Genomic DNA, 12,962 nt, shown 5'->3' on the forward strand with positions numbered 1-12,962 from the left:
GGGTTTTACCTCACGTCTTATGTTTACAATTATAACTGGGTTAGGAGAGATGGCCAGGCTGTGTGGCCCCTTCCAAATCCCTTAGACGTTCTGTTCAGGCTGCCGAATATGGCAGTCAGACTGTGTGTTAGTGACTGACATCTTGTCTTTTAATGGCTCAAGGCAGGTCACAATGTTTTAAAGAAAACTTTTGTTTAGATCAGGAATAGCAGTGTGGGAACCAGTTGCCTGTAGATTAAATGTTTGAAAATGCATTGTGCTGTGAGAAAACATAACCCTTGCCCATTTAAATTCTCATTTCCTGCATTTTAGCTGAAATTGCTAATGTCTACTCTGGTTTTTCTCTACAAATGTTAGACATTTTGCTTTTAAAAGCAAGGAATCCGAGAGTCCTGTTCATTTTGCCATACTTTGTTTCTTAGTTGGAGCCATTGGCTGCATTTGCCTGTGGGGACAGTGACTTGTGCAGAAACTCTACCTCTTGATCACTGTAAAAATTGTTGAACACTGCTCTGGCTTAGTGGGCACAGGATGTAAACCACAGAGCATTTATTTAAATTATCTTTTATTTGCTCTTCAGCCGGGACAGGTTGAAGGGGGATCATGGCTTGTTTCCTAAAACCAACAAACTGTGGTTAATCTCAACTATGGCTTGTTTGAAACCAACTTCAAATTGTGGTTTATTAAGTGATGTTGTTTCATAAACCGTAGTTAAGATTAACCACCGCTGAGGCTTCAGATGTACTGCTGAACTGGGGTTAATTGAAATTGGAAGCGAAAACTTCCAATCTGCTCCTTGTGGTTGTGCCAGAGGGGAAGGGGTAGCGCATGAGCCTGGTGGGGATTCGGTTGTTCCTGTCATGTAAGCCATAGTTTATTGTGACGAATGAACACAGCCAATGTGGGTTTGAGAGACTTTGCTTAAAATGGGCTATTTTTAAAAAATCATGTTAAGATCTTGCTTTGGTTTGAACTAATTTTCTTTGTTCTCTATTTTCCCTCAGGAACAACCCACAGCTCTTCGACTGGGAAACCTGTTGGCTCCAGGGTCAACCTGTTTGCCTCTGTATACTGCAACATCTGGGTTACCATGTGGGCCTCTTCACCCAATCTATGGAGTAGGAGCTGTGAGGTGGCATGAGGTGTTGCCTAAGGCCGAGGCTGGACTTTTCTTTCACCCATTTTGAAGTGCGAAACATGGATTTGAGGGAACGGGTTTGAGCGCTTGAGCTGGAGAGAGAGTCAAGCCAAAAAAAGAGAAGGTGGCAAACGTGGACTTCCTTAGAAGGAAACAAAGTGAGTGCAGCATCTTGAGGAGATGGAGGAACAAGCCCGAACAGGGCCCGAGTCAGCAGAGGGATCTGGGGGAACAGGAAGAGACACCTTTTCAGTTCAGTCTAGTTCTGCCCGGGACTTGTCCCGGTGGGCAAGATCACGACAGGAAGGGATACCCCAGCGTTTGGAAGCTCAGTGGCACGAGTACTTGAAAACAGTCCAGTATCCCTCTTCGGGGTGGGGAACTTCACATCTGCCGGACTTGACTTCGTGGGATGACCCGGCCACATTTGACTGTGTGGTTGGTGCCTGTCAGTGGTCTAGAGAAGGGATGAGCCGCCTCATGCCCACTCTCAGTGCCGAAGCCCAGCAGGCCTTAAGCAGCCTGAATGCCCGAGACAAAGGGGACCACAGGAAGGCTAAAGCTACTGCCCAGCGCGGCAACTCGAGTAGTGCTGAGATGCAGCGCCAGCACTTCCGCCAATTCCGCTACCAGGAAGCCGAGGGGCCCCGCGAGGCCTGCAGCCGGTTGCGGGAGCTGTGCCATCGCTGGCTGGAGCCGGAGAGCCGCACGAAAGAGCAGATCCTGGAGCTCTTGATCCTGGAGCAGTTTTTGATAGTCCTGCCAAAGGAAATCCAAAACCGAGTCCGGGAGCGTGGCCCTGAGACCTGTGCCCAGGCGGTTGCCTTGGCTGAGGGATTCCTTCTGAGGCAGCAGGAGAGCTTGCAAAGCGAACCACAGGTGAGCGTGTTGAATGCAAACAACCCAGGTCAGGTTCAAGGCTGGCAAACTTATTCATACCTCAGGGCTTGATTGTTTTTTGCTGGACTCTACCAGTTGAACAGCAAGAGTCAAAATACAAATTCTGCTCTGTGAAAGGCCAAAATTTACAAGCAGAACAAAACTACGTATCTGTTTTCTGCATTTTGCTGTCCATGGGGACAGTGAGTCATGCAGAAACTCTACCTCTTAATCACTGCAAAAATGGTTGAATGCTGCTCTGCCTTAGCGAGGGAGTGGGGTGAACCACAGACCATTTATTTCAGTTGTTTTTACTTTGCTCTTCAGCTGAGAAAGGCTGAAATATGGTAAAACTGTTCTGGATGGGAGCCTGTCAGACTGCACGTTGGGAGTTGTGTGTTGAATGTTCCCTTACAAGGGAAAAAAGCATTGTTTGTAGAAAACTAACAGAGCCAGGGAAAGGCTAGGCTAGAACCTTTCTCCCTGACTTCCTAGTTTTCTACAAGCAGGAAGCTTTTATATGGAGGACCATTCGTTATGTAGTCCCCCACCTCCAGCCTGAAGTGGTGCAATCCAGGAACTGGTTTACCTTGTGGAACTCTTGGGAGGCATCTAGGCTTACCCTACCAGCTCGCCCTTCTCAGCCTTGGAAACAGCATGTTTCTCTAAATGTAACACATAGTCTCTAGATAACTTTCCTAGTCTCTTGGATTATTCTGAAGGGCATATCAGACAACCTGGTGCACTCCTGATGTTTTGGACTACAGCTCCCACAATCCCCAACTATTGGCTGTGCTGGCTGGGGCTTATGGAAGTTGTAGTCCAAAACATCTGGAGGACACTTGGTTGGCTACCCGTAGCATGCCAGGTCTCCTAGACTTTTGGAGCCTTAAAATATATATCTGCAACCCCCCCCCCCCAATAAAGCTCCACCGACACACAACTTGCAGGGAGGGGGAGGGAAAGCAGGACTGGCCCCATTCCTGACATCTGTGTGTCTGCTCACCCTCCCCCCCCCCCCGATATCTGCACATTCTGGCGCTAGGAGCTTCTACATGCATGCATACAGACCATCCGTGCATCTGGGTACCCTAATCATGCAGGATTCTCAGGCACATGGAAGGTCTACAGATTTAGGGGGCCCTTTCCGGCATTTGGCCAAATGTCAGGGGCAGGGCAATTTGGCTTGCAGACCCATGGACATTAGGACTACTGCCCCCTCCACACCTTTACTAAAGAGTGCTAAAGTGGTAGATGTTTTGGTTCATAGCTGCAACTCTGTGGCCCTTTCATCCTCCATTTTTTCTTTAACCACTGAAATGGCATCATAGGGATAGCCTAGCCGCTGTGATCCATGCACTGCTAACCTTACGGTTAGACTACTGTATTGCACTCTGCGTGAGGCTGCCCTTGTGCCTGGTTTGAAAGCTGCAGTTATTGCAATACACAGCAGCTAGGATGCTCAGTGGAGCTTCTGGATATACGTGTATTACACTTGTGTTAAAAGCACCGCACTGGCTGCCTATTAGCTACCAAGCCATGTTCAAGGTTTTATTGCTGACACTGTTGTTGTTGTTGTTCAGTCGTTCAGTCGTGTCCGACTCTTCGTGACCCCATGGACCATAGCACGCCAGGCCTTCCTGTCCTCCGCTCTCTCCCAGAGTGTGCTCAAGTTCATATTCATTGCATCGGTGATGCTATCTAGCCATCTCATCCTCTGCCGTCCCCTTCTCCTTTTGCCTTCAATCTTTCCCAGCATCAGGGTCTTTTCCAGGGACTTTTCTCTTTGCATTAGGTGGCCAGAATATTTGAGCTTCAGCTTCAGTAGCTGTCCTTCCAATGAGCACTCAGGGTTGATTTCCTTTAGGATTGACTGATTTGACCTCCTTGCAGTCAAGGGGACTCGTAAGAGTCTTCTCCAGCACCACAGTTCGAAAGCATCAATTCTTCGGCGCTCAGCCTTCCTTATAGTTCAGCTCTCACAGCCATATGTTACTACTGGGAAAACCATAGCTTTGATTATGTGGACCTTTGTCGGCAAGGTGATGTCTCTGCTTCTTACTATGCTGTCTAGGTTTGCCATAGCTTTCCTCCCAAGGAGCAACCGTCTTTTAATTTCATGGCTACAGTCACCATCTGCGGTGATCTTGGAGCCCAAGAAAATAAAATCTGTCACTACTTACATTTCTTCTCCTTCTATATGCCAGGAAGTGATGGGGCCAGATGCCATGATCTGAGTTTTTTTAATGTTGAGTTTCAAACCAGCTTTTGCACTCTCCTCTTTCACCCTCAACAAGAGGCTCTTGAGATCCTCTTCGCTTTCTGCCATTAGGGTGGTATCGTCTGCATATCTAAGTTTGTTGATAATTCTCCTGGCAATCTTAATTTGAACCTGTGATTCATCCAACCCGGCGTTTCTTATGATGTACTCTGCATATAAATTAAATAAGAAGGGCGACAATATATAGCATTGTCGTACTCCTTTCCCAAATTTGAACCAATCGGTTGTTCCATGTCCGGTCCTTACTGTTGCTTCTTGACCCTCGTACAGGTTTCTCAGGAGACAGGTAAGGTGGTCTGGTACTCCCATCTCTTTAAGAATTTGCCACAGTTTGTTGTGATCCACACAATCAAAGGCTTTAGCGTAGCCAATGAAGCAGAAATAGACGTTTTTCTGGAATTCTCTTACTTTCTCCATGATCCAGCGAATGTTGGCGATTTGATCTCTAGTTCCTCTGCCTCTTCGAAATCCAGCTTGTACTTCCTGTAGTTCTCGGTTCACATGCTGCTGAAGCCTAGCTTGTAAGATTTTGAGCATAACCTTGCTGGCATGTGAAATGAGCACAATTGTACAGTAGTTTGAAGACTCTTTGGCGTTGCCCTTCTTTGGAATTGGAATGTAAACTGACCTTTTCCTGTCTTGTGGCCACTGTTGAGTGTTCCAAATTTGTTGGCATATTGAGTGCAGCACTTTAACAGCATCATCTTTTCGGATTTTAAATAGTATTCCAGCTGAGCTGTCATCTCCGCTAGCTTTGTTGTTACTAATGCTTCCTAAGGCCCACTTGACTTCATTCTCGAGGATGTCCAGCTCAAGTTCAGTGACCGCACTATCATGGCTATCAGAGACATTCAGATCTTTCCTGTATAGTTCTTCTGTGTATTCTTGCCACCTCTTCTTAATCTCATCTGCTTCTGTTAGGTCCCTGCCTTCTTTGTCCTTTATCATGCCCGTCCTTTCACAAAACATTCCCTTGAGATCTCCGATTTTCTTGAAAAGATCTCTAGTCTTTCCCATTCTATTGTTTTCCTCCATTTCTTTGCATTGTTCATTTAAGAAGGCCTTCTTGTCTCTCCTTGCTACTCTCTGGAACTCTGCATTCCGTTGGATATATCTTCCCCTTTCTCCCTTGCTTTTCGCTTCCCTTCTTTCCTCAGCTACTTGTAAAGCCTCCTCAGACAGCCACTTTGCTTTCTTGCATTTCATTTTCTTTGGGATGGATTTTGTTGCTGCCTCCTGAGCAATGTTACGGACCTCCGTCCATAGTTCCTCAGGCACTCTGTCTATCAAGTCTAATCCCTGAAATCTATTTGTCACCTCCACTGTACATTCATCAGGGATATGATTTAGGTCATACCTGAATGGTTTCGTGGTTTTCCCTACGTTCTTCAATTTAAGCCGAAGGTTTGCAACAAGAAGCTCATGATCTGAGCCACAGTCAGCTCCAGGTCTTGTTTTTACTGACTGTATGGAGCTTCTCCATCTTTGGCTGCAAAGGACATAATCAATCTGATTTCAATATTGACCATCTGGTGATGTCCATGTGTAGAGTCGCCTCTTGTGCTGTTGGAAAAGAGTGTTTGCTATGATCAGCGTGTTCTCTTGGCAAAACTCTATTAGCCTTTGTCCTGCTTCATTTTGTACACCAAGGCCATGCCTGCCTGTTATCCCGGTGATTTCTTGACTTCCTACTTTAGCATTCCAATCCCCTATGATGAAGAGGACATCTTTTTTTGGTGTTAGTTCTAGAAGGTGTTGTAGGTCTTCATAGAACCGATCAACCTCAGCTTCTTCGGCCTCAGTGGTTGGGGCATAGACTTGAATTACTGTGATGTTGAATGGTTTGCCTTGGATTCGTACTGAGATCATTCTATCGTTTTTGAGATTGTACCCCAGTAGTGCTTTTCCCACCCTTTTGTTGACTATGAGTGCTACTCCATTTCTTCTAAGGGATTCTTGCCCACAGTAGTAGATATGATGGTCACCTGAATTAAATTCACTCATGCCTGTCCATTTTAGTTTGCTGATTCCCAAGATGTCGATGTTTAATCTTGCCATCTCATGTTTGACCACCTCCAGCTTACCTTGATTCATTGATCTGACATTCCAGGTCCCTAAACAATATTGTTCTTTACAGCATCAGATTTTCTTTTCACCACCAGACACATTCACAGCTGAGTGTCCTTTCAGCTTTGGCCCAGCCGCTTCACTCTTTCTGGCGCTACTTGGAAATTCCCTCTGCTCTTCCCCAGTAGTATATTGGACACCTTCCAACCTGAGGGGCTCATCTTCCGGCGTCATCTCTTTTAGCCTTGTGATACGTTCCATGGGGTTTTCTCGGCAAGAATACTGGAGTGGGTTGCCATTTCCTTCTCCAGTGGAGCACATTTTGTCAGAACTCTCCACCATGACCTGTCCGACTTGGGTGGCCCTGCATGGCATAGCTTATGGCTTCACTGAGTTATACAAGCCCCTTCGCCACAACAAGGCAGTGATCCATGAAGGGGTATTGCTGACATACAAAGCCCTTAATGACTCAGGACCAGGATACCTAGTTGACCATTTTCCCATATAAATACTCAGTTGACCCCTGAGTAGGGATGTCGGAGAAATCCTCAGTGGAACCAAATGAGTTTGGATTTTTATGAATCCAACCTGTGGATTCCTCACCGGACCAGCTTTTCCCCTGTTGGGCGGATTCCACAGGCTTGCAGACTGTTTTTCTAACCTTTGTGAATTTTGCACAAATTTTGTCAGAAAAAATGCAAAACTAAAAACCCCAAACGAAAATGTGCATCTCCCCCATAGACTAAAGTGTAAAAATGTGCATTTGGGGGGAATTTGCGCAGTTTGTGGGAATTTGTGCATTTTTGCACGTGTGAATTTGCACAAATTCAGACACTAAAAAAATCAAATTCTGTCAATGGGCAGATGACAGAACGAAAGATGCACCACAACCTGTGAATTGCAGATGGAATGGATTTTACACAATCCATACATCTCTACCCCTGAGATCATTTGAGGAGCCCTTATTGGTTGTTCACAGCCAGTGGAATGTCACCAGGTAGCGGTACATAAGCAGGCCTTCTCCATGGTGACACCCACTCTTTAGAACATTTTCCACATGGAATTTGAGAATCTTACATTGTATTTTGTTGTACTTTCATGCAAATTGCATAGGGATTTTAATGTATGGAGGGAGCAATCCTATGGCCGCTAGACAGAGGCTAGACGGCCATAGGATATCTTGTTTTCTGGGAACTGACCTTGGAGCCCGCGCTCCGAGGTCGGTTCCCAGAGAACCGACCCCCCCACACTTCTGCACTGTCTCCGAGGCAGCGCAGAACAGCCCCATCCTCCACGCTTGCAAGAGGAACATGGAGCGGCCGAAAAGGGGCGTCCCCAGAGGGCGTTCCGGGGCAGGGAGGACAGAAGCGCTTGTACGACACATCCAATGTGTTGTACAGCAGCCTCCTCCCCCGAGTTCGGAGGCAGCCACCTGTCTGAATAGGATTGCGCCCTAAATGATATAAAAGTATTATAAATAATAATAATATAGTTAAAAATGAATGTGTGTGTGTGTGTATATGGAAGGTGAGGTCTTGAATGTTAACTTCCAATGTCATTCCAGGGCTCTGATTCATTCCAGGGGACAGCCGTGAATCTCTCCGAAGGCCAGCGAGCCACATCTGACACCAGACCAAGGCACCTTGCCAAGGAGGCCAGGCAGCAGGACAATGGGAAGATCAGCTTGCTGGGTAAGGCTTTCTGGCACTGATAGTCCTGCTCTCATTATCCCAGCTTAAGGCATATGGGTAGGGCCGTGGCCAGTTCTGGGTGCCCCAGTTGGAGAAGGGATGTGGATTGAGCTGGAAAGGATTCAAAGGATTGCTATTAAGATGCTAGATTCTAGATGGGTTATCAGTGTCTATTTATTGTAACAAAAAGGTTAAAGGCTCCTGAGGCATTTTAAGGAGAAGCAGATGTATTGTGGCGCGTCTCTTGGAGAAGCGTTAATTAGCATGTGCAAATTGCGCTTCTGCTACAATCTGCTTGTAGAAATGTTTTTTCCCCTCTTCCTTCTGGGACGTTGGGGTTGCTACTAGAGATGCGTGAGACATTTTCTCTGTTGAGGCATGTGTGTTTTTTTATTTACCCAATTTGCACCTCCTGGACTCAACCACGGACCAGAACACAGTTTGTGTTGCATTCCTCAAAACAAACAAAATGTGTTCGACAACATGCGCATATTTGAAAAATGTGCAGAGAAAAATGTGTACATTTCCAAAATGTGCACAAATACACTTTAGTCAATAGATGCATGCATCAGAAATGCATACATTAATACGCATGTTACGAAAAATGCATATGAATTTTCGTACAGATTTTTTAAAAAGTCACGTGCGGAAACGGGACAGAATGAGCTGCTCCAAAACCATCAGTCTTGGCAAGACCAAGATTGATAGATCCAGCCATTCCTAGCTGCCTCAGCTAATGACAGGAGTTGAATGGCATGGGGTTGCCCCAGCTGACACTTCCTTTGATTATTTAGTAGACGGGTTTGGTGTCCTTCCTCTGAAAAATTCTTCTGCAACATGTTCCTTGACTTATTTGTAAAAGTCATCTGAAACACTTTGCTTTGCAGATTAATTATTGTTCAGGTATCACGTCTCTTCTTGCAGCAGCCTCTGGTATGGTGTTCCTAGGTTATTGGTGGTAGGGAAGGGAGACAGATTTGGTAGAGGCCTATAGGCCTTTCAGATGGCCTCTTTGGTCTCTTCCAGTTCTGTGATTTCTGTTAATTCTGCAAGAGTGCCATAAACTGGGCTGTTAGTATGGCACACTCAAAATAAATACAGCTGCATCTAGGCAATCCAGCTTTTGCACCAGGAGCAGTTGATCAGTGCCACCTGCATGCATGATGAACATTAGCACAGCTTATTTTGGTGATTTATTCTGAGTTAGGGAGGGGCAATGAGCCGTGCAGGGAACTGAAGCCCTGCCCTGCAAACACTGGAAATCTTATTCAGTCGCCTGAGTTCTGAGATGTTTGGAGGGAAAAAATATGCAATGTGCCCACATATTTTCAAGGACTAAGGGCTAAGAATGTGCTGCTTAAAAAACAAAACAAACATGAAAGCCGAGTGTCAGGAAACTTGAATTCTGTTCTTGGTTGATGCCACATGCTGCATTACTCCTGTGTGCTCATAGAATTGCAGCATATACGCAGCCCTGGCCGTAAACAGAATGACCTTGTTCACACGTAACACTAAGCCACTGAGGTCAGCGTTGTTAAACAGACCACAGTGGCTTAGCATGTTGTGTGGCGGGAGAAAATCCTGACAGCGATGGTTAGTAAACCACCCCAGGTAACCACCCCCCTGCAGCAGGACTAAGGGGTTCTGTGGTGGCTTACCATTGCATGTGGCGGGCGGTGGTTCAAATGGGCGGTTTGTAGGCTGCCGCCACCGTAGAGGTGGTGGCCTAGAGTGTCCTGCACACCCAGGGACGCTCTAGGCATCATGGCCGGATTCTGTGGTCGCCATTGCGTAGTAACAGATGGAGCGGTCGGCATGTGTTTTCCCAGTGCGACGGCCACTGGGATAACTGGCAGCAGTGGCAGTACTCCATGGAACCAACTACTCTGCGGGGATGGGTAAGTAAACCATGGCGCGCCACGCAGTTCCTGGTCTGTGACAGGCGTGTGTGTTGTGGCTTTTCTAACCCCTCCTCCCACTGTAGTTTCCTTAGCCACCCTTCCCCGAGTCGTGTCTGAATAGGCCCAGTGGATTGTGCCGATGACACAGAGAACGCGTATTGTTTTTCACCTCTAAATGCTGGTCACGTTCGTGCATTAAGCAACTCTGGGATGACCTCCGGATTTCTTTCTCCCCCTGCTCCCCAATGTTATAGGTGCCAAGGTCACAAACAGAGCTGGTGGGTCATTTCAGCATCCAGGGGCCAGGGAAGAGGGAGCACGTACAACTCCCGGGGTGATGCCAAGGAAGGAGAAGCCCCACGCCTGTATTGACTGTGGAAAATGCTTTGCACGCCCATCTGACCTGGCTAAGCACGAGAACATCCATACGGGCGCAAAGCCCTTTCGCTGCATGGAGTGTGGGACACGATTCAGTCAGCTGTCCCACTTGACCAGGCACCAGAGGATTCACACGGGGGAAAAACCGCACACGTGCCCTGAATGTGGCGTGGCGTTTGCCCAGCGGGCCTCCCTGGTTAGTCACCAGAGAGTCCACTCGGGAGAGCAGCCCTATCGCTGCTCTCACTGCCAGCAGTGCTTCAGCCACCAGTCAGCACTCAGGGTGCACGAACGCATCCACACAGGCCAGAAACCCTACATCTGCCTGGAATGCGGGAAAAGGTTTGTTTCTTCCTCCACGCTTAAAATACACAAGAGGATCCATACGGGGGAGAAGCCCTTTTCCTGTGCCGAGTGCGGGAAACGCTTCATTCAGCGCTCCAATCTGATTTCGCACCAGCGAACGCACTCCGGAGAGAAACCGTTTTGCTGCGGCGTGTGCGGGAGAAGATTCAGCTACCCGTCGGACCTCACGAGACACCAGAAAATCCACACCGGAGAGAAGCCGTTTCCCTGCGACGAGTGCGAGAGGCGATTCACCAGGTTCTCGGACCTTCTCATACACCGGAGGATCCACACCGGGGAGCGGCCGTATCGCTGCCTCGAGTGCGGGAGGAGATTCCGGCAGAAAAGCGCCTTGGTAACGCACCAGAGAATCCACACGAAAGAGAAGGCGTCGGAAAAAAGCAAGCCCGTGGTATCCATGGAGTCACAGGCAAATAGTGAACTGAAAGTTAGTGAGATGGAAGAGAAGGCAGAGGTTCTAGAGAAAGATGAGAAGGAGAAAGACGCACTGAGAACTTAAAAGGAACCAGCTGCACCTTGTCTTCCCAGCTCCAGGCCCGTTCCTCCCTCTCGGTCTTACTAAGGGAGGTGCTGTCTAAAGGAGAAGAGGTTTCATCTTGTTCCCTTGATAGGTGTCATTCCTCCTCCAGCACTGACCCCTGTCAAGAACATAGCTGGACCTTGTTTGGCTTGGGGGGATTTAGCTGAGGACATAATAGAAAGTGGGACTAGTCTGCCTCATCTTTATCCCCAGGGACATTGCTGCTGCGACAGTGACTCATGGCGGCATTTGGACAAGATCCCTTAACCTTGCAGTGACTGGAAAAGGAACCCAAGCCCCAATTTCTTGCTTTTTTCCCCTTCTCAGCCTGAGGGGACAGCAGGAACCTTGTTATAAGGGAGTTGCTTGCTCTGTGGATTAGGCAAGCAGGATGTTGACTGTGGAAGATGAAACCGCCTACTGCCCTGGCTATTCCCGGGGGGAGCCGGAGCAGAGGAGGCCACTGAAGATGGAAGCCTTGCCGCTGGTCTGTGCCATCATGTTTCTCTCCTGATTGAGTATAAAAAATAAAATAAATTCTTTGTGAAAGATGGAGACAACAGGCTTGTCCACAACAGATCTCCCCAGGCTTGACATTTCAGTGCACAATGGATCCTGCAGGAAGGAGGATACGGAACCTCTTAGGTTCGGAGGCAGCATAAGATCTGACTTGCCAGGGGTTGGGGACAGTAGATGGCTACTGCTGTGTGTGTCTTGTGGACATCCTAGGGACATCGGCCATTGTTGGATACAGTGCAGCAAAGTTCATGGACCTTGGCCTGATCCCACAAGGCAATTCTTATGTAACGTACCTGGGTGGGGCGGATGGTCAGTCCTGCAGGTTTTGCCATGCTACATCACCTCCAATTCGTACGATTCTCCTTCTGATTACCAGGGGGGTGCTTGGTACAGGGCCAGTAGGGAGGGCTGCTTGTGAGCACTGGCCACAGTAAATCACTGAGCCAGTGTGATCCAGTGGATTTAGTCATGGCATCTCTGGGTTCTAATCCCTGATCCACAATGACTTCAATGTGTGGCCTTGGGCAATGTATATTCTCTCAGTCTGAGTTCCCCATTTGTCAAAGGGGACTAACGGGGACCTACCTTGCAGGGTTCTGGCAAGGACAAGCTATGTAAAGATTGTAAGCCAATTTGTATATTGAAAGCGTGATGTAAGTGATTAATAATAATGTTTAGGTTTGGGGTGGGGGAACAGATCTCTATGGACGTGCCCTAAAAACTGCCAACCCACCCTCCAATATGGTTGATTGAAGTATAGCCAATGACACTGCCCTGCTTGTGAAACCTGTTGCTTCTGCTCTTGTTGGAGGAGCGAATTCCAGCTCAATCCTATGCATGTTTACTCAGAAGTAAGCTCTTCTGTCTTCAGCGGGGCTCAGTCTCAAGTAAGTGTGGTTAGGACTGGCTTCCCCACAGCAGACGTCTTTTGAAGATGCAATCCGTCTCAGGCTTCTTGAAGTGCAAGGATATATACGTAGTTTATTTCTCCCCTCTCCTCCATCCCAAATTATGAACAAAGTTGCATTACTCCCCCCACACACACACACACATGCTGCGCCTGGGTTCTGCCTCTGCGTACTTGGAGAAACTGCAATAGGTAAATTGGGAAATCCTTCGTTTGTGCGTGTGTGTGGCATGTTGAGCCATGTTCTTCTCAAGTGGCCTTCAGCAAGCCCCCGCCCCCACACCAGCCCCCATTTCTTCCTTTCCATTGCCACAG

At 47.7% G+C, this 12,962-nt stretch overlaps 1 protein-coding gene across 1 annotated transcript; it reads left to right on the forward strand.

Annotated features, from left to right (window-relative positions):
• The first annotated feature begins 1,318 nt into the window (after nt 1–1,318).
• LOC146341670 (uncharacterized) lies at nt 1,319–11,737 on the forward strand. Its single transcript, XM_084805133.1, has 3 exons — nt 1,319–2,017; nt 7,930–8,056; nt 10,212–11,737. The coding sequence occupies exons 1-3, from the start codon at nt 1,319–1,321 to the stop codon at nt 11,198–11,200; spliced, it is 1,815 nt and encodes a 604-aa protein (XP_084661259.1). The 3' UTR covers nt 11,201–11,737.
• Nucleotides 11,738–12,962: the final 1,225 nt, after the last annotated feature.

The sequence above is a fragment of the Heloderma suspectum genome, chromosome 6, assembly GCF_057233095.1.
Source record: "Heloderma suspectum isolate Gila_16-S chromosome 6, 16-S_ref, whole genome shotgun sequence".
Taxonomy (NCBI): domain Eukaryota; kingdom Metazoa; phylum Chordata; class Lepidosauria; order Squamata; family Helodermatidae; genus Heloderma; species Heloderma suspectum.

Excerpts from the sequence above, each read along its gene's own strand:
- LOC146341670 (XM_084805133.1), top strand. The coding sequence starts at position 1,319 with ATGGAGGAACAAGCCCGAACAGGGCCCGAGTCAGCAGAGGGATCTGGG. Across the intron at positions 2,018-7,929 it reads GCTTGCAAAGCGAACCACAG|GGCTCTGATTCATTCCAGGG; the intron begins GTGAGCGTGTTG and ends ATGTCATTCCAG. Across the intron at positions 8,057-10,211 it reads TGGGAAGATCAGCTTGCTGG|GTGCCAAGGTCACAAACAGA; the intron begins GTAAGGCTTTCT and ends CCAATGTTATAG.